The 27,339-nt window shown below is 33.5% G+C and overlaps 1 protein-coding gene across 3 annotated transcripts in view; it reads right to left on the bottom strand.

The window, feature by feature from the left end:
* Positions 1–25: 25 nt before the first annotated feature.
* Positions 26–27,339, bottom strand: part of LOC143225209 (omega-amidase NIT2) — a 50,442-nt gene continuing 23,128 nt past the window's right edge. For 2 of the 3 annotated variants that reach the window (XM_076454221.1, XM_076454223.1), the window contains exons 7-10: positions 26,585–26,762; positions 22,350–22,405; positions 13,640–13,795; positions 3,980–4,569 (exon numbers count right to left, since the gene is read on the bottom strand). In XM_076454221.1, coding sequence (XP_076310336.1) covers positions 13,689–13,795; positions 22,350–22,405; positions 26,585–26,762 — 341 coding nt within the window. In that variant the 3' untranslated portion in view covers positions 3,980–4,569; positions 13,640–13,688. Of the gene's footprint in view, positions 3,668–3,979; positions 4,570–13,639; positions 13,796–22,349; positions 22,406–26,584; positions 26,763–27,339 lie in introns of those variants that run through there. The other variant, XM_076454222.1, reaches the window with a different exon arrangement.

The following is a 27,339-nucleotide window of genomic DNA, read 5'->3' on the forward strand; positions in this document are numbered from 1 at the left end:
ATATAATTCTCGGAACTCAACAAAATTTCAGAAAATTAGATAGCTAATTTATTTGAAACTTAACATATTCAAACATGCGTATTGCACGTGCATTTCCTTTACAATACACAAATGTAACCTTTGTGATAGAATAAAATTACATTCAAATAAGAATGTGTGCATGAGAGGGGGGTGAATTGAAACTTAAAGAAAACATTGTTATACTTCAAAATATTTAAATTGTAATTTTCTTTCAATGCTGTAGCATCAAAACCATTTTACTTAAAAACATGTTCAAATATGCTTATTGCACATGCATTTCCTTCACAAAATAAAAATGTAACATTTTTCACTAGAATAAAATTACATAAACAATACTCTGAAAATTGTCTTTTAAAAATGCCTGTCCATTCTGCATCCACAAGTCACTCTTAGTATGCCTTCTCCTAATATATTTGTTCTTTGTAGTCATACACAATGGACAGGCATATGCCTGTTCTTCCAAATGATATTGTAAAATGTTTTTTTATTTAAATGATGTATATAATGGGAAATATACATATCCAATTAAAACTCATCATCTGTCATTGGTCAATTCAAATAGCTTTTATCATTAAATTAGAAGATTTTGACATTCGGTGCTACAATTTAGAGTTGTATAGACACAGGTTCTGTAAAAGCTTCTACCAGGCTACAAATGCTAAAAGTTCACCTAGATGTGAAAATACAACATTCATCTGGATTAAGTGCATAACAGTTGCATGTTAAGAAAGATTTTTATATACCTGTTTTCTTAACAGTAAATATTGAGAACAAGTCTTTTTTTTTCTAAGTTGAAAAATGGACTCTGGCTTAGCCACAAAAAAATGCAGTAGTTTGATAAAAAATTTAAGAAAAAGCAAAAGTAAATTACACTGATAGGTAAAGTAAAACCTGCCAAACATTTTGTAGTGTGAAACAATGAAGGGTCTACATAGTGTTAAGGTTGAGCAAGCTTTAGATGTTGAAAGTATAGCCAAACCAAGTGGAACACAGTAAATAACATGCCACTATTGTTTACCGCACCTTTGCTAAAATATTCCTCACACTCCTCTTAATAAATAGCAACCTCTTTGAAAATAGTGAGTGTGTGGATGTTGTTCTTTGCTTATGACATTTGCATTGTCACCTTTATCAGAGATGAATCTTTGATATCCTTTACCACCTTACTTTTTTCAGTGGTATCATGCTGCACTAGAAATATTGCAAGAATTTTGTGACCTGGCATTGCAGAGCAACTTAGGAACTAATCCTTGTGATGTTTATACAGAGTTTGGAATAATTTTCATAGGAAGTTTTGGAGAAAAACTGTTCTCGGTGAAGTTGCCTAAAAACAACCAAAGTCCAAAAGACACTTTTCAGCAAAAAATTGCTTTCATTAACTTTACAGTATTAAATTGAATGTAATATAAGTTATAAGAAATTTGCAGGAAATACAACAATGTTCAGGATTTAACTGCCAAAAAGTGGTTTAGCAAACAGATTGCTTGCTAACACTCTGGCCAGACGGCTGCATTTTGCCTTGAGAACAAAATTGCACCATTGTATTACGAAAATGATATAAAATAAACTAAGAATAGTTAATTATTTAAATTTTATGCATAAAATTATTAAACATTTTTGGTTGATTTCAGTTTTTGTGTTTGACAATTTTTCAACTTTATTTTCTGAAACTAATTGGAACTAATTGCTCCTTAAGAGGAAAATCAATAGTTCTGAACATAGCAGCACTAACTTGTCCTTTGAGCCTGTTCCTCAAGATTGTAATGGTATTGTGTATTTGCCTACATCAGTGTCAGGATATTATAAGCTCCTGATATAATCATGGCATGAAAGTTGCTTTTCCATTCCTGTGAACTATAACACCAATAGCAGGTCCAGTTCAACAGCAATGTTTATAGGGGTTTGAACAGAGATAAAGCTTAGTTTGGTGATATGCTACTAGAAAAAAGGTACCCATGAACATTTTTTACAAGAGTTAGTCCATATTTTTTTTTTAAACTTCATTTACCACTTTATAATTAAATTGTGATAGAAAATGTTTTTTGTGGAACAAAATGAGGTAGATTTATTTAAATCATTTTACACTTCACTGTAAAGTTTTGTGAAAAAGGCTACTATGTTAAAGTTGTTTGCATTAGGCCTTGTTGGGCAAAAAAAATCACCTAAGAAATATGTAAAAACAAATATACAGGATAAGTCAAAAGTCCTTATTTTTTCTATTGTTGTTAAGTAGATATGGAATGTAAAACATCTCTTGGTATGGTGCATTTAGGGATATTGGGGTGGTTTTGCTACCTCTTTTCATATATTTGTATACTTTAATAAAGGTTTAATTATAAAATTAAATTTGCATAATTGTTAAATCAAAAAATCTATGCAAAACTTGTAAGGAAACCTGTTTTTGGGATAATATTGTTGTACAATGCAACCTTTGTATTGATACATTTCACCTTAGACTGATAGTTTCAGAGACAGTATTTGATTAATGTCAGGTAAAAAAGAAATGGTCCCAAATATGCCTGAATGTTTTATGTCAGCATATTTTCTATATTCCACACCAACTTAAGAATGATACTGAAAATCACAACTCTTGACCTGTCCTCTCTGAATTAATATACAATAGGTTTAAAATGCATTACATACATTAAATGAAACCTTTTTATTAACAAGTTCAAAACAAAAAGTTGGCTTATAATTTTGGCATAGTGAAAGTTTTGGTTTTTTTAAACAGTTATTATAAACACAAAAATGTATGCTTTATCTAATACAAACATGAAATTTTTAGGAGAACATAGGGCAATTCAGGAATGCAGTTTGTGAATTCTTAAAAATGGTATTGTAATGTAATCTTAACATTTTATAGTGACAATTTCATACATGTATATCACATATAAAAGTATGCTATTTGAAAAAGCTGCATTATATGTAAGAAAATAATTTAAAGTTTGAAACTATTTCCTTAATTGATTTTCATGCAATAGGATCTAACCATAAAGCAGGCATGCCAGACTGATGTGACTTAGTTTAAAAAACTTTTATTATCTGGAACATTTTTGTGAAAATTTTAACAGTTATATGTTAACCCTTTTGCAGGGGTCAAAGGTTGTGTCATCACATTCACAATTTTGTGAACTTACATCAAAAGTTTGGAATCAAATTGTAGATTACAAATCAACAGGTTGTTGGAATAAAATATTAAGGGCTATTTTTTCTGTAGGCATGTAAAATAAGAATAATATGAAGTTTGTTTAACAATCATAACATTTCTTTCACTATTATTAATATTTAAGCAGCCTTAGCTGTAGAGATAAAGGTACTAACTGTAGTTTCAAGAACAAGACTGCTCTTGATGCTTTTAGCCCAAATTGTTTTTTTAAAAGTTTTGTGAAATTTCTTGGTAACACCTGTTATGAACCACTCACAGTGGTGGTTCATGATAATAAAAAATGCTTGAGCTGTCAAAGTGCTTAACCTCATGAACCAGTAGAAGATAAATACATGAAACACTTATAGAACAATCAACAGCCTTATAAATATATTTTCCTTTGTGCATTTTATCCCACCCTGACTATCCACAGTAGTTGTTGTCTAATACTAGCTTCTTTCATGGGGCTTTAAACTATGACTGTAAAGGATGAAAAATGAGCTAGAAATGAGAAAAAATATATCAAGTTTCATATTTTGTTGTCATAAAGAATTATTGACAACTAAGGTGATACTCATGCAAAATTTGTTGCTAAACTGTTCAGTGTTCAATTGCTATAGTTTTTTTTTAAATTTAATTTGAAAAACAGCATTTACCTGAGCTGCACAACTGTTTAGATTTACCTAAAAATAATTTTTGACAACTGAAGTTTGTGTTATATATGCAGAATTTATTGCTAAACTATTCAGTGTTAAGTTTTTATATTAAGTTACTACTTTTAAACTAATTAAGTTTAATAAATACAAAATCTACCCATGCTGCACAACCATTTATTTCACAAAATACAATAATAATTTTCATGACAGTTCTTTTGTAAAAATAATTTCAGAAATAGATCTTAGAGCATCAAAATTCAGGAACACCTTTTACATTAATTTTTATTAAAATCTGAACACAAAGTTATTGTGCATTCCTCAACTATAGTTACAGGTGTATTGTCGCATAATCAACTTAACAAAATATGAAGTTTTCTCTGTGAATGAAACTAACAATGAGAATGGAGGTAAAAATATCTGGAATAAATTACTACATACATTTAAGACCCCATATATTACTGAATGGCTTCCAACAGATTATAGATCAGCTTTTTGCTTACTTTAGATCACTAAAATTAATGCAAGTTATAAAATATAATTTTTCATATTATTTCATTTTATCCATCAAAAAGTAATCTGAACAGTAGTTCAACTTAAATTGTAAAAATTTTGCTGTACTTAACATTTTAGTAATCACAAATGCAAGCATGCATACATATACAAGTATGGTGTGGACACAGTTTTGTCCACACAATATCATATTACACAACACTGACCATATATGGGATGTGGCAATAATTCAGTCACCTGCAAAGAACAATTTATAATAATGTATAGTAGTGGAATTTTATATTTATGTAAGGTTTCTGTATATAAAAGTAATTTAAATACTATTGTATCATAAGCTTACTTAACTAATGTTTTTTGTTGTTTGTTGTTTTTTTCTGAGATGGTTTAAACAACCTGTTAATACCCGTAATCAAACAAAAATAATTATATTTTACCAAGAGGCTCTTCATATCAAAACCATGTTATGTTATAGAAATTAAGGTGATATTAGTACTACTAAAATGAAAAAAAAAAGTACAAAACTGACTACTTCAAATATGAATTTTTAGATCTGTTACTTAAAATTCTACAAAACTACTTTTCAGTTCTGTGAAGTCATAAATATAAAATGTTAAGTAAGGTACTTAATGGTTGGCAATTGTGGTTTAAATAACTCCTGAATAAAAAAAAATACTAATATTGTGATAGTTCAATAGTTGTTAAGTTATACAGACTGACCATTTTGTGAGGAGTACTAAAATTTCAGGCTTAGAAGGTCTTTTAAGATATGTATCATTGCCTACTTTTGCAGATGCTTGAACATTTTATATATATATAATGGTGTGCGTGTGTATAAACACACACATACATTTTATCAGTGTTTGGCAGGTTAACATTTTCCTAATTAAAATGTACCTCCTGTTGCACCTCTAGCTATTACTTGATCTACATGATTTTTTTCCTTTGCCTTTGGTAACATTTATCATGTGATACTTTCCAGGTATGTCAACAAATCCTATATCCTGGGACTATATATGAGCATCTCATTCAGATAATGTTATTACTTTTTCAAGCCTGGTTCAATCTCTGACACCACCTCTTAGTGGAGAGAAAGGAGAGGAGAGTGTTAAAGGAAGTAACTATCATTAGAAATACATTTTTAACTTTGGAAAATGTTAACTTGCAAAACATGCTTACTTACATTGACACTTATAGCTAAAATTCCACACTGGTAAAATGGAGATGCTGGTGAGGGCACTATTTATACAGAAGGCATCTGCATAAATCATGAAGAGTGCCAAGAGAAGATTGGCACTCTAGTTGGGAAACTGCAGAACATCCAGAACAGGTATATTCTTCATCCTGAACTTTGTTCCTGCATCAAAGGTAGAATTGTACATGAGTGTTCATTATTATAAGCCAGTTGAAACCAGACAGTCAAAGTTTCACTATTCAGAGTTGGTGGCTAGAACAACTGGACCATAACATGATATATAAATATATATGGACATACACACACTTGTGAATGAATCCCCACCTGTAGCCATAGAGTGAACCACTGGAATCACAAAGAGAAAGTAAGCAACACCAAAGTAGACAAACTTTCTCCTCCACCTGAAAAAGCCTAAAAGTAAAAGGCAACACTCCAAGCTTGGAATAATAGGATTGTGCATGCATTATTCAATCAAAGGAACAGAATTTGTTCAGTCTTGAATTATGAACATGCTCACTCTCCAACCACGTGAAAAAAGTAAATTCCACTTAGCACCAAAATTATGGGGAGAATGTGATTTGGTGTTGTATGGTACAAAGCAGCCAGGCTATCTGCACAAGACACCCAGTAAAAAGTTAAAAATTAAAGGAAATTTAGTAAAATTCATAAAAAGAAATTAAGGTAAAACAAAGTTTAAAAAACCTAAATAGCATAAAACTAATGTTTATGTATAGTCTACAACATTAAGAGAAAAACTACAGTAATACAAGTTGTAAAGGACTTTCTGTAGCATAATTGTAATTATCATAACTTGACAGGAAAACTAACAGGTAAGAACAAAAACCACCGTCAGTCACCTGGAGTTGGCCTTTCCAGTTCTGGTTTCAAGTTATTTAATGTTATGGTCCAGTTTCTAATTTCAAAACGAACTAGACGAACTGTGAATTTTAAAAGGGAGCCACATTAAAAAGGTGTAATGTATAAATTATAAAACTTAAATGGCAATAAAAAGATTAATGGCCTTTAAAAATTAAAAATATTTCCAAGGTGGACAGTGTCACCATCACCAATAACATGTCTAACATTACTGACAAACCTGGGGACAGAACAGGTTTAAAATGGTGCCATTGTTGAGAGTCATAATGATGGCAAGAAAGTAACATGTGTCTTGTTGTGGCCTGAGTGTTACACAGACTACAGATTGGTGCATCAGTTCCAGATAAAAGAAAACAAGTTAAAAAACTGTGACCAATATGCAATTTAGATAGAACAACTTCCTCTTTCCAATCCTTACGGAAACAAGACGGCTAAAGTCCGATATATGGTTTTATTTGGAAAGGCTTGCTTTCACGTTGCTCACTCCAAGTTGGTTGCTAGCTGGCATGGAGCTGAGCCTTGAATACAGGACTATAGTTCGTATATGGAACAGGCACAGACATGATAGTGCTAGAGCAGATAGACTTAGCTGTTGTGTTGGCAAGTTTGTTCCTGCATATACCAACATGGCCTGGAATCCAGAAAAACTGGATAGAAGTAGATGTTAAAAAGAAATGGGCCAGTCAGTTTTGAATATCAGTGAGAACAGGGTGTGAACCAACATGAAGAGATTTCAGGGCCAGTAGAGAACTAAGCGAGTCAGTATAAATAGTGCAATTTGAGTATTGCTTAGCTTCTACGTAATCCATGGCAAGAGAAATGGTGTACAGTTCAGCAGTGAACACAGAAGCTGTAGAGGAGTTTATGCACACAACCATAACAAACCATGGCAGAGCCCACAAAGTCACGTGATTTCTAACCATCTGTATGAATAGGAATGGAAAGATATTCAAGAAATAACAGAAAGTATTTCCAATTGGGAGTGTCTGCTCTTCTTAGATGACTTAAAGATAGGTCACAATTGGGGACTGTAAGAAGTCACGATGGGATGGACTGACCAATGGATACAGCTATGTTATCCAAGGATACACCAAATTCATCTAAATGTGTCTGGATATGAAGACCAAAAGGAGCAATAGCAAATTGTCTCTTTTGAGAAAGTATGGCCCACAGAGGAAGAAAAACACAACCCCAGGTGGAATGCTTTGGTAAGGAATGAAGTTTCAAAGCATATAGTAAAGACAATTGCAAACGGCAGAGGTGCAAAGAAGGTTCACAAGACTCTACGTATAAGCACTGAACTGGTGAAGTGCAGAAAGCACCAGTGCAGAGCTGAAGCTGATGATGTATGGGGTCCAGCATCTTTAAGGCCGAAGTTCTGGCATAATCACAGACCAGTGATCTATAGTTGAGTTTTGATCAAGTAAGAGCATGATGTATCTTTAGTACAGAACATTGATCCACTCCCCAAATGGTGGATGGAAGAGAAGACAAGGAGGATGTTCTGTACTCTTCTACATTTTACCTGTAGCTGCTTGAAGTGTGGTATAAAGGTCAGCTTACACTCAGAGATAAGCCCCAAGAACTTTGTCTGAAGGACCACAGGCAGCACAACTTCACCAATATGAAGTTCAGGATCAGGGTGAATACCCTGTTGGCAGCAAAAGTGCATGCAAATGGTTTTAGAGAGAGAAGTTAGAGCTGTTTGCTGTGGTCCACTTCAGTAAATGATTGAGGGCAGTCTGTAGCTGCCACTAAGTATACCTCATGTTCAACGAATGACACAAGATGTGAAAGCCGTCAACATAGAGCCCATTTGCAACAGTGAGAGAGAGTTGTTCAGTGATGGCATTAATCTTTATACTGAAAAGTGCAACACTCAAAACACAGCCCTAAGTGACTCCAAGTTCCTGTAGAAAAGAATGAGAAAGTGTCGAACCCACATGAACTTGGAATCTCCTGTCCATTAAAAAATGGCTACATAACCCATATATATGGAGGCCTTGCAAAATGCCATACCTCCATGTATCATAAGCCTTCTCAACGTCAAAGAATATTGATACAAGATGTTGTCGTTTTAGAAAGGCTTTTCTGATTGACGTTTCAAGTTGAATCAGGTGGTCCATGGTGGAGCACTGTTGTCGGAAACCCACAGTGGGTGGGCGAGAACAGGTTGTTTGATTCGAGGGACCAATCAGAAGAACAGCAAGAGAAGCAGGATGTAGATGGTGCAGTGTTTCATAGTGCATATCATCAGGTCCAACTGATATACTGCCAGACTGGTGAAGGGCCACTTTGAATTCCACCAGCGTAATGGGACAGTTACAGTCATGGAGACAATCAGCTCGAAAGGAAAGAGGTGTTCGCTCTGCCCGAGCCTTGATAGCTAAGAAGGTGAAGGAAGAAGCAGAAGTTCTAGATACCTGGCAAAAGCTTTCATATAGAGTATTGGCAATGCTCCAGATATCAGCTACTTCCTGGCCATCAGAGAGCAAGATCAAGAAGGCGACAAAATTATATTGTCCACTGACCTTTTGAATCTTGTCCCATATGACTTTGAAACTGGTGGTAGTAAATATGCTGGTTTTGAACATAATCCAAGATTCCTTCTGGCTTTGACGTCTTATCCACCAAGTATGTGCACAGGCCTTCTGGAAAGCAATGCAGTTCGAGTGTGTTGGATATCTACAGAAAGTATCCCAGACCCGTTTTGAGCCTTCTGTGCCATGTGGCAAGCAAAATTCCACCACGGACGAGGATATTGTAGAAAACGTGTCGAGGTTTTAGGAATACCTTCTATGAAAAATGGGAGAATAGTGAAGGGGAGCAAACTGAGAGATCAATAGCAGTAAAAGACTGAAAAGGTGCATGAAAATAAGTAGAAGAACCAGTATTAAAAAGAGAAAGGTTGTGATCAGAGAGCATACGCTCTACAGAGTGACCCCTCTTATCAATATCAGTACTTCCCCAGAGGGGATGATGTCCATTATAGTCCCCCAAGATTAAAAAGGGAGACAGCAACTGTTCATTGAGAGCATCAAGATCTGATTGATCATATGTCTCTCCAGGCAACAGGTAGAGGGAACAGCAATAGTATGACCCAAGAAAACACAGATGGCTATGGCCTCCAAGGGTGTGTTGAGTGGCAAAGACAGGATGGGTACATGCTGATCAACCAACAGTGCCACTCCTCCATGCACACAGCCTGTCATTTATGTACAAGGAAAACTACCAAAATGTGACTGTATTGCCAGGTTTCAAAAATGTTTCCTGTAAGGAAAGATATACAGGATAGTAGGAAGCAATCAATGTTTTGATATCATCCAGATTAGAATGTAAATCTCAATCTACTTGTGTGTAGGTGAAATGGGTGGAGAACCCTTCTGTTTGTGACCAAGTCTTTTCTGTTGAAAGAGAATTCCAGTGAATGAGGACATGACGAATGATCGTTTTGCATCTTGGGATAGAAGAAGATGTATCCGAGGAAATGCTTATACCTGGAACCAACTGAAGTGGATCTTGGTATTTGGTGGAATGTATGTAAGGGACAGAGATGTGTGTTGAAGTTGGTTCATGAACTTTTTTAAAAGACTTTTCATTTGTTTTGAGAACAATTCTTTTGGAGGCACAGAGATCTGCCTGCACTCCCACTGTAGTAGTGGAACAAAGTCCTGTAGCATATGTCTAGGATGAAGTGGTGGACAGCAACTTTTGAGCCTCACAATAAAGAATGTTATGAATCGTTTTCAAATGCTGCACCTCTTTTTCTTCCAACCATTTAGGGCATAAATGAAAGTAGGATGGGCGAGAGCCATTGCAATTAACACAATGAGGGTCCATTTCACACTCATAGGCATCATGGTCCTTGCCACTGCAATGAGCACACGTCCAGGAACCACAACATGACGTCTTTCAAAAACCAAACCGCTAACACTGAAAACATTTGAGAGGGTTTGGAATGTATGGCCACACCTAGCAATTAAGATAACCTGCCTTGATGGTGGCAGGTGGACGTGGTGAGGTAAATGTCAGAATGAGGATATTGGTTGGCATCAGAATTCCATCTTTGCTAGTAGAGATACCCCTCACTACAGAAACTCCTTGAGTGGAGAAACCAGCAAGAATCTCTGACTTGGGGATATTTTTCAAATCCCTCTTAACAATAACTCCTTGTGATGAATTCAAAGTAGCATGGGGTGTAACCTCAATAGGTATATCCCAGTTACCTTTGAATACAAGAAAAGTTCACTGTGTTGAGAAGTGGATGTTTCCACCAATATGTCACCAGATCAAAGCTTCTTTACTGACTTTGGAAAGCCAGCAGGTCCCTCTAGTCCCTTCTGGAAGAAAAAGGGAGACATTTGCCCTAAAGGCTTGTCTGAAAGAGAATATAGGATAAGAAAATGAGGTACAACAGATGTTACAGATGTTGAAGACTACTGCTCAGTATCTTCAAGACGTGGTCGTTTACCTATGGACTGATTTTTCACTATTTTATTTAAGTTTTTATTTGAAAGATCCATAATAAAAAAATATTTTGGTGCTTATTGACCCCACCCACTATGGAGCCCTATGAGGGGATGCACTACAATGTCAAACAAGGACACCGCAGCAATGCCAGGGTTTCGTAAGCACTACACCCAAACACCAACATTAGATATAATGTCCACAACACCTGCTGAGAACATCCAACACTGGTACTTGGTTGACCCTAGCCCAAGTGGACCAGCAAATTGGCCCAAGGAGGACCACCCAAAGGCTGTCCATCTACAGGAATTCAAGGCCAAAGTCGTGTGTTAGAGATGGACCCCATAAACACCAGAATCCTCTCTTCCCCTTCATGGGTAACCATGCACAGCAAACACGTTGGTGGATGTTTAGATCCCAGGGGAGGTAAACTGAAAGAACAGAACCTTCCCTGGGAAGTCCCCTCACCACATACAAGAATCCACACCGAGGGTATGTGGAACAGCTGTGCTCAATCAAGGACTCAGGATGGGACTATTCCATCCTCGGAATTACAGAAAGATAATTATTTCTTTTCTTCTAACAATGTACTGAACTTGTATTGATACAAAAGAAGGGCTATGCACATCCCAACTGGATAGCTAAGCATTAAATTTGAACTAATATTCTGAGTAGGTTCCTATGTAGGTTGGTACCACTACTACTGACATCTGTGAAAACATCCACGGGCCTAGGTAGGAGGGCCCCAAACTTTAATCTCTTCTCCAAGAGTGGAGGAATTCACTTTAACACTCTGGATGAAAAGCTTCTGTCCACCACTCCAGTGACTGGAAACTGAGTGGAGTAAGGACTCTCTAGATCCACTAGTAAAAACTGGGAGGTAATGCACATTGAAACAGTATGATAGATGAACCAAGTTCCTAAATTTTTAAAAGCAAACCAACCTCACCTTATTTCATTCGAAATATCAGCAGGATCCCTTTATGATTTACTCATAATAGTCCATCAAAGAACAGTGATATCACTTGGTCAGATCCAGGGTGGTCTTATGGAATACTTCATTTCTACAGAGCCAACTGCAACTTGTACAAAGTATATTCAATTTGTGGTTGCTAGTGCAGAACTGGCTTGCAAAAAAAAACAAAAACACCTGTCCGGGCAACACTCGTTACAAAGTGGAATCCTGTGAAAACAAGAAAAAGGACTCTTAAAGTTAGAAATAAAATACACACCCCTCTAGATAGTCTAGCCGAAATGACAGATAGCTACTGGGGGTAGGCAAAAACTCTTGGATGGAGAAATGGCCAGATCATGCTATTAAAGTAGACAAAGATATTGGGGGAGATTCACATACCAATCCACATCATACCTCTGTGTGCAACTTCACCAAGCTGCTAAGTACATAGAAAAGCAAAATATCTGATGTGATGCAATTTGTAGAAGATTCATCGTCTTCAAAACAAGCCCAAAATAAAAATTGTCTAGTATCTCTAGAGGTACAAGTGCAGTCTACAAAAACTTCAAGACTCTTACTGAACATGATCAAGATTGAAATATGATTGGACACAAAAGAGAGAAAAGGTTAACAGATAAATCATAAAAAAATATTGAATTATTTTCTTGTCTGATAATATGTTGGGGAAGAATTGGTCTGGGGATGTAGAAAAAATGAGAAAGTGATCTGTGGTCAAACAACTCTAATCATTCTAACTGATGATTTCTTTATAACGGTAGTCATGAAAAATAAAACTGCAAGTAAAGAGAACACATGGCATAAATGAACTAGGTTACTAACAGGTGTGGAGACAGAACATGCAATATTACCTTAATACAGCTGGTAGGTAACTGGAATGGTCAACTGGGACCAAGTACCTAAAGCAACTGGGGAAATCTAAAAAGTACAATTGAGTTAAAAATATATGTATGTATATACAGTCACAAAATTGAACAGTAGTAGTCAATGAGGTTGTCTTAAACGAGTCGATTATAGAAGATGCAACAACCTCTACCAAAGAGCCAAGTTAAAAAACAAGTTATGGTTCCATCTGATATTTGCCTTTAGTGTGCTTGAAGGTAGTCTATGTACAAAGAAAGGTTTGTGGTTTGTCTGTTGAAGTTTGTGCTAAGCTATACAACAGCTACCTGCACTACCCAGTCCTAATTTTGAACTACCTGTTGGATATTCTCATTAGACCAAATAGTTGAATTAATCACTCTTAAAATGTACCCATGGTCCCAAAGATTGGAGCTCAATTTTTAAAGCATATTTGCAGTAACAGGATACAAATATATACTTGTAAGATATCCACTTGGTCATGCTTGATCCAAAAAACTGTAGAAACTACGTCAAAGCACGAGGTCTATGATAGACATCACTGTCCTTCACAGAAACATCTTGTATCAAAACAGAAAAATTGTTATAAATATGCTCAGATTATAAAATTTATATACCTTAAAATGTGGACCTTACCATTTTGACAGAACTATCATATTTTTGTTTTAGTAAGCATAAAAATACACAGTGGGCTATATGCAATCTACCAATCATGGGTAATGAAACCCAACTGCTAGCAATATAGACTCTCAGACTTACCACTGATCCAGCCACTTGGGAGTCAGATAGAACCTATTTCTAAAGATAATGTTATACTAACTGTCACTATGATATATTTAAAATTTATGTAGTGCTATCCAAAATAAAGTATATCAACCTTATAATGCTTACAAATCAAATTTGCATTAGGGAAAGAAACATTTCATAATAATGCTTACTTTTCCAAAGAGAAATCATTAAGTCTATCAATCCAATTTTTCAGGTGTATTAAACAGTCTCTTGTTCATCTAAGTAGCTGAAAAGGCTGTATAGATCATCTCTTTTCTGTTTTGTAAGAGGAATCTGTTGTCTCACATCATTCAAGTAGTTGAGATCTGTAAAGTATAATTGTAATGCTGATATGAGTTAAAAAGTAATTTTCTTGCACACTATGTACAAAGTTTTGTAAAATTGAGCATATATAACTTTGAACATGGTAAACAAATGATTTGACCATTCTATGTGTGTGTGTGTGCACAAAATTTTTAGTTTTAGGCAGTTTGTTTAATTTTGTGAAGGTACATTTTTATACAAAAAAGTTAAGTACACAAATTTCCCTTGAACAGCCTAAGTTTCATGATTGAACTAAAAACAAGTTAATCAATTAATTGAAAATTCATAGAAATCTGCTATTCTATGACTTTTCACCAAGACATACATTTAAATATTTCATGTTGTTAAGCACAAAATTACACAGCACACTACCTGTGTTCCGCCCACTCCAGGTATTCAAAGTATTATAAGCTCTTACCATTGAACCATTGGATGGGATGAGGAAATGGGGACATTTAATAACTTTGTGATTCAACTGGCTTTATGTATCTGATCTGTTACTAGAAAAGAAAATGTATTTCTAAAAGCTGGAATGTTTATACCTGAAAGTATTTGTGATGTGTAAAATCAGATAGAAAAAGGGTTCACTTTTAGACTTGACATTGAATGAAAAATATTTTAAAAGAAATTCAAGATATTTTGTGTCAAACAAATTTATAACATATCATGTACAGCCTTTTATGTGCTTTTTCCTACCACGTAAGAACATAGTATTAAGACATTAACAATAAATTAAATGTAGTATTTGGCTTACAAGCTTATTTCTTTATAACATGAAACATTGCTAAGGATTGTTTAAATTTCTGCATATAACGATAAAGTAAATTTTTGTACAGTCATTTGGAAAACAGTTAGAGCATCATCCCCAAGTAAACAGGATACACAAATTCATAAAATTGCACTAATCCTCTATGAACAAAAGATCTTTTTCTGTAGGGCTTACCACTGCTATTTACCATTTCTGTATCATACACTACTGGAGTGGGGTTACACTTATTCCAAGAAATGTTACAGAAACTTCCACAACTTTTAATGCAAGTTGTATGTTAATTTATCTTGAATATTTCTCTTTGCAAGGTTCACCGACATAGTTAATGTAAGCATTATAGGATACCAAACTGGACTCCAGCATGACTTTACAATGGGTATCTATATGATTTTTAAATCTTGTTCTCAATCCTTCCCTTCATTGTTGAAACCTCTCTGCTCCAACAAGAACCAGTCAAAATTACAATGCAAACCCAAAGTTGGTCAGTTAACAAAACACACTTTAATTATAATTAAGAAAATCATTTTATTTGTTGACAATGGATCTTGAGAAAACTACTGTATTTTTTGGTATATAAGATGTACTTTTTTTTTACAAAAGGGGTCTCAAAACTCCGCTACGTCTAATACACTGAAGGTCAAATATTTTATGCCTCTACTACCGTTGAAGTATTCTAAAAAATAATAAAAGATTATGCTGATGTTGAACAAATAAATAAATGATAACTGTGAAAAATATTTTTACCTTAAAGACAGCCTTAAAAATATGGGTGTGTCTCATACACCAAAAAATACGCTAAAGAACATTTCCAGCTGGTAAGGTACATTAATGATTTTTCATAACTGTATTTTGCCTAAAGTCTATATGACAACAATACATATCCCTATGTGTTACAATGATCTGCTCCAAACTTTGTATAAGAATTCCACAGTCATCAGTATATGCATGTCTTCAGATTTTAAAAGGATGACTTCCCACAAATAATGAGAGCAATAATAAAGTAGTATATCTGCTTCAATGATCAGCTTGAATTAACTATTTAAGAAGCAAGCAGTCAGCAGAATAAAAAAAAAAAAAACAAGGACTGAAGCAAGGTGGTATATGTCTTGCTTTCCAAGCTATGAAATAGTGACTTGCAACATGCAATCTTCAGGGACTCATCTGTTGAAAGATTAATACTGAAAAGGTGTTGTGATCTTCACTCATCACTCAATCTATCTTAAATGAATTACAGTGGCATTTCTGTAGAGAAGACTAAGATAGTTGCTAGATACAGTGTTAGATATCCAACAGTTGGTTTTGAGTGTTTATGATAAGTGCTCTCACACTGTAGTGAATGTTGGTAAACATTTGCCTGTAAAGTCTTCCTTAGAAACTACATCAACCTTGCAATATTACTCCTGATTATACAGTAGATCTGTGCCAGTCATTCTTAAATGTAGTAAGGAAGTTGTGTTCTAACAACACACAAAAATGACATTAAAAAAAACTGAAACTAAAATCTAGCTTATGTGTTTATCTCATGTAGGTACTTTGTCACAGCCCCTATACAGCAGTACTGATGGAAGAAAACATGGTAATTAAAACTGTGCTATTGTGGCAAAATTAATTTTGCTTTTATCTTTCATGCACCTACTACGTTTAAGTGGTTAATGTTTTTTTATTATATTGTTTAAATTAGGAGTAGTCTCTTTTGGTACTGTCTGAAAGTTTTCATTTACTTAGCACAAATGTAGAGTGTGACTGATGCTGGAATCAACTGTTGTGGTTACTAGGCAAACTACTGAATAGCTTAGGTGCAACTGATGCTGGAGTTTATTGCTATGGTGATTAAAGAAACTGCTGAATGGTGACATCATGCACTGCAAATACATATTCAGCAGTATGATACTGAATATACTTGTGAATATTTCATATTATAAATGGGCCAATATGTGCACATATAATTATGTAATAACTAATATATATGTTTGAACAACAATGTCTTCAGGCAAATAAAGACTGAGTCACGATGTGGAATATTTCTTAAATTGCACAAAGGTTAGATCAGACCACAATGTTCTATGTATGTTTAATGTTGGTATAGGATATATTCAATTTGGTCTCATACTGGAATATCTAAGCACGATTTTTTCTGACTGAAAATGGACCAGTTGCTTTAGAACCTACACCACACTAAGCGAGAAACATGGATAGACTCGCTGTTTATTTTAATGCTGATGAAGGAATTCCTTGCAGTCGAAGCAACTGGGATATTTGAAGATAAAGTTGACTTATTCATTCAGAATGAAAGAAAAAATATACCTATTGTTTCTAGCAGTTTTGATCAGGAAATATGTTTAACTTTTACAATCAAGCTATTTACAGACTTTGTGAATGTTTTATTTCTGAATATGATAGTGTTTTTACACATTTTTTGTCTGTTACATTTATTTATAGTGTTAACATACTTTTGATGTTGGCTACATGAAATTCTTCTCTATAACAGCCTTACTCTCAACTAGCTTAGGGTTGACCAGTATTTCTGCAAGCCAAAAATTTTGCACATTGTCAACCACATAGGATAAGCATGTTTGGCAATAGGATTTGAACTCGTGACCTTCAGATTGCAAATCGAACACCATATCCACCAGGGATTGGCATGGTCTGGTTTGAAGCTTCAGTCTCAATTTGTAGGTTAGCTGGCTTTAGTTACTAATGTAAGAAGTTTTACCCCACTTTTCTTATTGGAATCTGAGATGTTTCATTCAAGTGACCAAACAACAGTGGATTGGTCACTTGGGTTGGAACAGTTAGACATCTGGATGGCATAGCTGCATGTACACTATTCCACATACACTAGTAGTTTTGACCACATATTATGGTCCATAGGAGCTACTGATTTGTACATTTGTTAGCAACTGAGAAAATACATCCATAGTATAGAAGTGCTCATGGACATGAACAGAAATATTTTTAGGGGGGAGGGTAACTATGAAGAAGATCAGTTTTTACAGTGTAAGTCAACAGACTAAAAGAATAATTGCTGTATATACTTAAACACAAATTTACAGCTTTTATAAAAAATTACTAAAAGTTTAACTATGATGTTAATACATCATAATACATTGAATATTTGGTAATGTAAGTGCCACAAACACTGCAAGATGCACACTTATATTACATCTTTTATATCCTGGAGAGCAGAAGATTATGGCCAAAATATGTCATGATGTTTAATCTTACGTTTCTATGTTGAATTTTCAATCTTGACTTCGATAACACACACACACACACACACACATACATATATATATAACAATAATTCTTGACTATTTTTTATCTCTCTTCTGATTGTTATACCAAAGCTCAGAATGTAGGAGATGACTTGTTTGTGGCAGAGCTAGCAAGGTAGTATCTGTAATACCTAGGAAGAATCTTATCTACAGGTTTCTGAGTATATGAGAAGTTTTACCATGGCAGATAAAGGAGCTTGTAGCCCAATCAGCTACAAGAAAACTGAATCTCCATCAGATGACACATGGTTCATCAATGGCTTGCAGGAAAAAAATAGTTATCACTTTCACCTCCATATAGGTGAATTTCCAATGTGTCGCTGATTATTTCTTCAAAGTGTTAGTAAAACTATGTTTGTCAAAAGCAATACCTTTGGCCTATTAAGAGCACTGCAACATGTAAACATGATACAGTAAAAACCTACAGGATGTTTATCCAGAAGTTTGGCAGCTGAAGAAAGATTAGAAAAAGAAGATATCAGCCTCTCACTCTCACACAGGATGCATACACACTAACCAGCTGTCTAGCTAGATGCATGACCAATAATGGCTTCTAAGGTGACCATCATGTTCCAGGTTATTAATGAATGACATCATCATTGTCAAGACCTTAACTCCTATGCTATGAAAAGGAGTTTGTCTGAGAAGACATACTGATACTGAATAATGAAACCCCACTGAGGAGAATTATTGACCATGTGGTTTTTCATTGTATAAGAGATGCATGTTTTGAAAGTATGTAGTTCTGCACTATAACATACTTTTCATTACATTTATTTGAATTCAAATAAGTGTAATTGTTTACATTTTAAATATATTTAACATTCTAATCTGACTTTCTTTTATCTTTGTATATCCTATTTAATTTACTTAATTTTATATCATGGTTAGTTGATTCTTTATACTGATTTTAGATTTTCTAAATTTATTAATTACATATCAGTTTTTTTAATTACTTAGTACATCATACATTATTTTTCATTTATTTCAATTCTACTGTAAAAATGATGTGTCCTGTATCATACTGACAATCTACGATGTTTCATTTTATATATTAAAGTCTAAATGTAATTGGTCAAAACCAGAATTTCGTAATATGATTAAATTTGTATTACACCAGTATTTTGTTTTGATTTATATTTCACCTTACTGTATGCCCAGTTTTTGGCTTACATTATGTTTTTTATTTTGTTCAAATTTTGATTTTACATTTTTGTATTGTAGCTTTGATGTTATTTCATTTAAATATTGATTTATTCTTTTATTTTGTTTTGAAGTTTTAAATTTATTTCTAACTTTAGCCTATTAACTTCTTTTTGCAGAAGTCTGAAATATAAAATAAATAATTTTTGCAACAAACTGAAAAAATCCAAAAGCAAAAACAGAAAATCCTTTTCATTTTTTTGGAAAGAATGCTTTAGTTTAAGATATATATTTTCCAATGACTATGATCTGTCTATATCTTCTTTTTAACAAAGACACCAATGAACTAAGGGAAAGCAGCTGTTCAATAACACCCACCACCAAAAATGATAAGCTAGTAGTGCCAAACCTAAAAGAGGAATATGACCATCACTAAAAGTGTGTGGAGTGAATTTGTGCAACAATGAGTGACAAACCATGAACCCTTGGAATAACATTACCCAATAGGCTATATGTGTGGTCCTGCATTTTTAGTACAAGTATTAAAGACTTCCTGTTTTTAAAATATTCTATCTTTTGGCTCTTTTTTTCTTTACTATCTATATTTGTTTTCTGAAATAGTTCTCTACACAATGCTAGTCAAATATCAGAAGTAGAGTAGAAAGTGAACAATCCTGGTTTATATGCAAATGGTTTAAAATTCAAGTTACTTGGTTTATGTTTTCTTTGAAAATATCTAGACATTAAATTGGCCTGAAATATCTTACAATATCACATCAAAGAAACTGAAAGAAACTTATCAGAATTCTGGTACAAGGAACCTAAATATTTACCAATAATATAAAACTATTCAGAATAGAAAGTGAACAATCCTGGTTTATATGCAAATAGTTTAAAATTCAAGTTACTTGGTTTATGTTTTCTTTGGAAATATCTAGACATTAAATTGACCTGAAATATCTTACAATATCACACTAAAGAAACTGAAAGAAACTCTTATCAGAATTTTGGTACAAGGAACCTAGAAATTTACCAATAATATAAAACTATTCAAAAGAGGGATGAACAACATTAAATGTTATCTAACCAAAATTATTTTCCAATGAAAGTGATAACCAGCATACTCAACAATTACATGAAACATAATGAATGACATCACCATTATCAGACCTGAACTCCTAAAGATTTCAGATGTGAAATATTAAAATTTTCTGATGCATGAAAGTATTTTTAATCTTAATATCAAAACTACTTTGCATGTTAGATTTAATAAAAAAAATAGATATTTTGCAAACAAAAGCATTGTAATACTTACTGATAATATGCTAATTTTTGTGAACATACTCTTACAAAGTTAAAAGTTACAGCATGAAAACTATAACAAGGATAGATTTATTACAGGGTTGGTCTCGGGGACTGACACCATGCTGAAGTAGTTGATTAGAACATTCAAAAGTATTTAACATTTTCAAACATGCATTGGATTGTATCTTGTACAAGTACTGGTGAGTTACGTTCTTTAGAAAATATAATGAAAATAAAACATTCACAACAATACGTTATCCTTCATAGTAACTTTAGTAGTTTTTTACATTTTATTTGTTACTTAATAATGGCTGCTGGATGGCCTAAAGCTTGTGTAGTTATTAACATTTATTATTTTTAATGTATAATTTATTGTAGCAAGTGTAGATTTTAAAAGTTCTATTTTTTGTAACTTAATTACAGGAAGTTAAGATTATAGGCTTTACTTTTAATAATTATTCTATTATGTGATGTTACTTGTATTCTACGATCAATGATTTAATACTGACTGTGCAGTTATTGTTTTGTAATTAGATGTGATGCAAGTTTGTAATCAAGTAACGTTTGAATTATAATAAGTATGCTTTTGTTTTTTTTTTTTGTATAGTGAAATGTATCATCTGGCAATCCCTCAATTCCATTTAAAATTGAAACTTTAATTAAAAAAAGGGACATAATATACAATTTAAATATGGAGGTATTGTAATTTTAAATGTATATGGGAGTATGATTATAACTAAGTATTCTTCAAACTTTAAAATTTCATCTTGTTGGATCACTAACTTTTTCTACCCCACCCACATAATATATTTGCACAGCACCAAATTTGTAACCACCAAAGTAACTGTGAGATTAGAAATAACGTAACTCTTGATAATGTACGAATCCCTTCATGACATTTTGCAGACTATTAGTACACATTACATGGCTTTTGAACTAAACAAAAACTTTTTAATCAGTTACTAAATAAAGATTTGCTTGTGTATTTCTTCACTTGAGATGTTGACTTTACAACATGCAAAGGGACCTGAAACTTAATTAAAAATCCTTTTCTTCTTTTGAAAACTGTCAAATTACACTTGCATACTTTTTAAAACCTCCAAGTAAACACCAAACATTAGTTGTTTTTTTCTTTTACAGGAAAACTATGTATTTTATCTGTTATTTGCTTTACCTAAACTTTATACAGCATCAGTGGATTAGATTGATTTTGTAACATAATTACCATAAAAAAATGAGAAAACAAATCTAAATTACCCTTTTTTAGTTTCTAGAGTGACTGCAAATTGTAACATAACTGTTTATCCTAAATAGCTTAAAGTGCATATCCATATAATCTGTTTATATTTAATTCTATTGTTTAACCTTTGAGCCACGTCTAATTAATACTACAATAGTTTTGCCATGCAAGGTGCAAACTTACAATTCACACTGCTGTATCAAATTGTATAAAGAATGAGTTGATCATGAACTAGTTTTATTTTCATTATCTTACCTAATCTAACCAAGAAAACTTTTAATTTTTATATCCAACTTACTTTTATAACAATAAATAAAGACTGCATATGAAAAAAAGAAATCTAGTACTTACTGGGCCCTTGTGAACTTTGCTGTCAAGTGTTGATGAAACTAAACTTACTTTTTATGCTAATATTACTATTACATTAAATAAAAAAATATTTAATGAAATAATGCACCTTAGAACACAATAATATCACATAAAAGCAAACAATGTCTTATAAACATCATAATTTTTCTGGCTTTCTAACAATGTGATAAAAGCCACTAAAGATTCATCAAAGTTTGTCAATTTGTTTCATGTGGGAATAAAGTTTCAAACATGAGGCAACATAGACAACTGTCTGTGCAGACAACAATATCATAAAATGCCATTTAATACATTACATTTTCCCTTTCTATTGATTACAGATAATACAGTATTAAACATCAAAGAAAACTACTGGCAATTTGTAAAAGAGAGGAAATAACAGGAGCTTAAAACATGAAGAAATCAGTATATGCAGAAAGTCATTACCTTGAGGTATTAAATTATACAAGACTTACCAATATCAGCATAGACAAGCTGTTCAGTGTGGTCACACGTTGCAATGACTTTACCCCTAGGATATGAAAAAATAAACAGAAGGATAATCAGACATATAATATTTTAATAGAACATTTTCTTAATATCCAACCTGCATTTTTTGTAAGGAAATTCAACAATGTGGAATACTACTTGCATTGTTATATTACAAAAAAATTCAAGTATATTATGTGCTTGCTTAAATATCAAGCTTTTAATATTGATTTTTAATTCAGCAATGAAACAATAATAAGTTTCTATCTTCATTTTGGGAATATGTTAAACTGAATTCAGCTTACAATATTTATCATTCATATGATAAAAGCTAAGCAGAACTGCTGGATTTCTTCCTTTGAAATACAACATCAAGTATGGTTCTTATCAGTATACAAAACAAGTAATCCGATACAACAAGTACCTTTGAAAATAGTTTTATGCGTTGCTTTTTCCCACAAAAGTAACACACTTGATGCCTTAATGAAGATCTGAAAAAGTACATTCCAAGATTTATAAATACAGTTTAGGCTTGTTTCTCCAGTTAATAGATGTAATTAGTTGTTTAAGATACTTTGAGCAGATGATATTATTTTCAAAATCATAAATGAAAATTGTCAGACTAAAATAAATGTTATAAATTCATGCATTCTGTGGTCAACAGTTTATACAGTGCCTAATCAAATCCACATAAAAATAATTTCAGGATGTTTATATAGCCAGTGATTGTGCTGCTTGTCTTCTCATGTTGTGTGAATTAGGTCACATAGATAAAGAGAGCATTGGATAACAGCAAAAATATAGGTTGACTTACATGAAATCAGGCATAGTTGAAAGCACCTAAAATACTCTCACATTAATATTATTTTCACAGCAAGTTTCTTTCCAAAATGTAATATTTAATGCCAATTTAGACCTTTACATTGTCACATGAATAGACAAATATGGCTAAGAAAAATACTTGTTGTTAAAACTTTGGTGAGTTGGCCCTCTGTTTGTTTCTGGCAGAGTTACTAAGGGTATCGTTGCAGCCCTTATTTTTAAACTGTTAACTAGAGGGAAGGTAACAAGCTTCAAACTCTTGGGCAACTTGCTACTCTATCATTAAATGTTTGGATTGGCTTGGGCATTATAATGCATCTATGACTGAAAGAACAAGCATGTGCTGGGTTTTTATTTCTGTGATTTGCAGATTGCAAGTCAAAGGTTCAAACTAGCAGACCAGGGTTGGCCCTGGCTTTCTCACATCATGTCATGAATCAACATTTGTATCAATGCTTCTCAACTTTGGAAACGCTTTGTTATGACAAGTATTTTTTGTGGGATTTCCAATTCATTCCTTAACTCCAGCTGTATCTCCAACCATAGAAGTCAACTTTGATAATGTATTTCAGTTTCAATGTACATTAACAATAAAAAAAATATAAATAAATAAATAACAAAATGCAAGATTCCTTCAATTTCCAACCTCAGTTTAGTACTTACCCTATTCTAACTGGATCAGTTGCTTTAAACTTATTCACACAAACAAAGCACATTTATTCTCTTATTAAAGGTAAAGAAATTTAAAAAATAACCATTATTTATTATTGTCTTTCAAAACTGGTATTGCACACTGGATGAATTTACACATTTTGATAGAACGTTTAGAGACAAAAACCTTTATATTCCAGATATATATAAAATAATATTTTAACCAATGTTTCACCTTCACAGCCTCACTGGAGTTAATATATGCAATTATTTTATATTTGAATATTTGTTCAAATATATACAACTGCTTATAATGTTCTTGATTCTGCTATGTGACTAACAATGCATAAATTATTATTGTTTGATTATTTTTCTAATATTATACACTGCTGGCCAAAATCTTAAGGCCAATGAACATAAAGAAAAAATATGCATTTTGAGTTGTTAGACTCAACCACTTATTTGAGTAGAGCTTTGAAAGATGAAAATGGAAAATAAAAATAAACTTTTTTAGCATTTAATAAGGAAAATGTGAACACCATAAAATTAGCCTAAATACCAGCTGGTCAAAAGTTTAAGACTATACCAAAACGAAGTTGTAAACAGGGTAGAAAATGCCCGACAAGAGATCTCGGTAGTGAGTTGCACAACTGTCATTGCAAGTAACTTCAAAAATTCGCTTTGGCATGGTCGATATATGCGTTTGCAAAAGGCTTGCTGGAAATGTTACTCCAAGTGGTGAAGATGGCTTCACAAAGATCATGTACTGTTTGGAATTGATGTCCATTTCTATAGACTTCCCTTCCCATCCACCCCCAAACATTTTCAATGGAGTTCAGTTCAGGCAAACACACTAGATGGTCCATAAGAATCATGTTATTTGCCACAAAAAAGTCCTTTGTCCTGCAGGCCTTGTGGATTGCAGCACTGTCCTGCTGAAAGATCCAGTCATTTCCACACAAGCGAGGGCCTTCAATCAATAAGGATGCTCTCTCCAACATGACAATGTAGCCAGCTGCTGTTTGATGCCCCTGTATAACCTCAAGCTCCATTGTTCCATGGAAGGAGAAAGCACCCCAGAATCATGATGGAACCTCCTCCACTGTGTCGTGTAGAAAGCTTCTCCAGTGGGATATCCTTATCGTGGCAGTAATGTTGGAAGCCATCTGGACCATCCAAGTTAAATTTTTTCTCATCAGAGAACAAAACCTTCATCCACTTTTCTGTGTCCCAAGTTTGGTGCTTCTCAGCAAAGTTTAACCGAGATGTTTCGTGGCATGGAAGGAGGCATGGCCTTTGAAGATGTTTACGGTTTTTAAAACCTCTCTCTCGTAGATGCCATCTTATTGTTCTTGAGCTGCATTCTGTGTCCGTAAGGGACTTATTCTCGTTTGACGATCGGCTGGTGTCTTGCTGAACAACCCATTGAATCCTCCTGCTCAACACCGGCGAAATTTTCTTGGGCTGACCACTTACAATTCTCGTTCCATATCCCTCAGGTTCTTTTAAAAAATTTGCAACAGCAGTTTTACTAAGCCCAATCTTACCAGCAGTGGCACGTTGAGAGAGACCTTGCTTTTGCAGCTTGACATTTCTGCCACATTCAAATTCTGTCAAGTTTTTAGCCTATGCCATGTTTTTACCCAATGTAACACAAGAGGTGTCAGTGGGAGATGTTGACAACGCTAATGCTTGAACATAAATGACTAAATTTCGTTATGTGTTTACCAATTAACGCTTCGTTTCAGTATGGTCTTAAACATTTGACCAGCTAGTATTTAGGTTAATTTCAGTGTTCACATTTTCCCTATTATATGCTAAAATAATTTGTTTTTTTCCCTTTTCTTATTTTCATCTTTTGAAGCTCAACTCAAACAAGTGGTTGAGTCTAACAATGCAAAATGCATAAATTTTCTTTATTTTCATTGGCCTTAAGATTTTTGCCAGCAGTGTTTTAGTTATAATATTTACTATGTAGCTATACTATCAAATACTATCTACCCTTACTCATATTTTATTAAAAAAAGCATATAAATTAAAACTGCACCTGATTCAGTCAGTATAAGCCTGACACATTACACAAATATGTAGGATAACAGTAGCATAATTTGTAATGAATAATGATTCCTACTTAAAAATTCATGTCTAAAGCTGCAAGTTTCAGATTATTCTGTTTGGTCTATCATTTTTGAAAGAAAAACAACTATTAATATAACTGAACTATATTCATATTCCTTACAATTTATTGTAACATACATAAATATAGTTACTTTTTTTGTAATACAAGCAAACTGTATCAATGGTCATCAAAATGAGCTAAAATTGCCTTTCAGCATATTAATTTTACAAACCTTGTTTCTTTAAAATAATAAAATCTCTTTAATGTTATGAATTAGTTACTTTATTTACTATGATTAATATAACTGATAATTGAAACCATTTGTACTTGGTGAAACTCCACAATTACAGAATTGGGGGTTCAAAGACATACGTTTCACAAAAACTTCATTAACGGCTGTGGTTTTAGCCAGGACCTGATGCCTTTACTGGCAAAACCATGGTTGTTAATAAATGAAGTTTTTTTTTTTTCCTTGAATGTTCAACTGTCTTTATCTTTTTACTCAATTCTGCTGTGGTTAAGATATACATATAAACACCAGCTTTGAGTTAGATGTATAATGTTAAGATTACAAATATTTGCTGTTGATATAAATAATCAAATGATATATCAGATATTATATACACACACCAAGGATTAACAACAGTGCTATGACCCCAGATAATATAACTGTGGTTTTCATCCCTGGCTGGGGATATGGAAGCTACATAAACCTGGTTGTCTAAGGCTCGGGCTTGCTGTAACAACTCCCAGTGAGCTGGACCTGTTGTCATGTTAAATGCACCAGGATATACCAAAAGCTGGCATCCTAATTGATACAAAAATAGAAAAGTTACAGACCTCACTTGAACAAAATAAAATACTGAAGTACAAAAGAACATTTATATCAGTTACAAGTTTTGGATTTTGAGTATAACCTGGATTTAAATAAATTCATTTGTAAGTGGTGTTAAAATAAAATCCCAAATAACTAGCTCACTGGCCTTCTGTTACACAACACTCCATAGTAAAGTACTTTTACTATTCTAGATGGCAGCTAAAAGTGGACCATCAAGACAATGTATCACTTTACAAAAAATCCATTCACTTCACATGGCATCACAGAAAGGTAAGCACAGGTAAATCCAATGAAATAAAGCCTATTCCATTTAGATTCAACTCAATTCACGTGTACTAAAAAAGCAAATATCCCTCACTGTACATGAAGTTATATACATTTAAGTGTACTGGGAAGAGTCTATCGAGTACTCCTCAGTGAACTTCTGCTACTTGCTGGATTGGGTAAAGAATTTCTGACAAATGTGAGACAACTGTTTTCCTGTAAAAGTAACTTGACAATTTGGAAAGCAAAGGTTGAAATACTCTTTCAGCTGAGGTTTTAAACT

Source organism: Tachypleus tridentatus, chromosome 9, assembly GCF_004210375.1.
Source record: "Tachypleus tridentatus isolate NWPU-2018 chromosome 9, ASM421037v1, whole genome shotgun sequence".
Taxonomy (NCBI): Eukaryota; Metazoa; Arthropoda; class Merostomata; order Xiphosura; family Limulidae; genus Tachypleus; species Tachypleus tridentatus.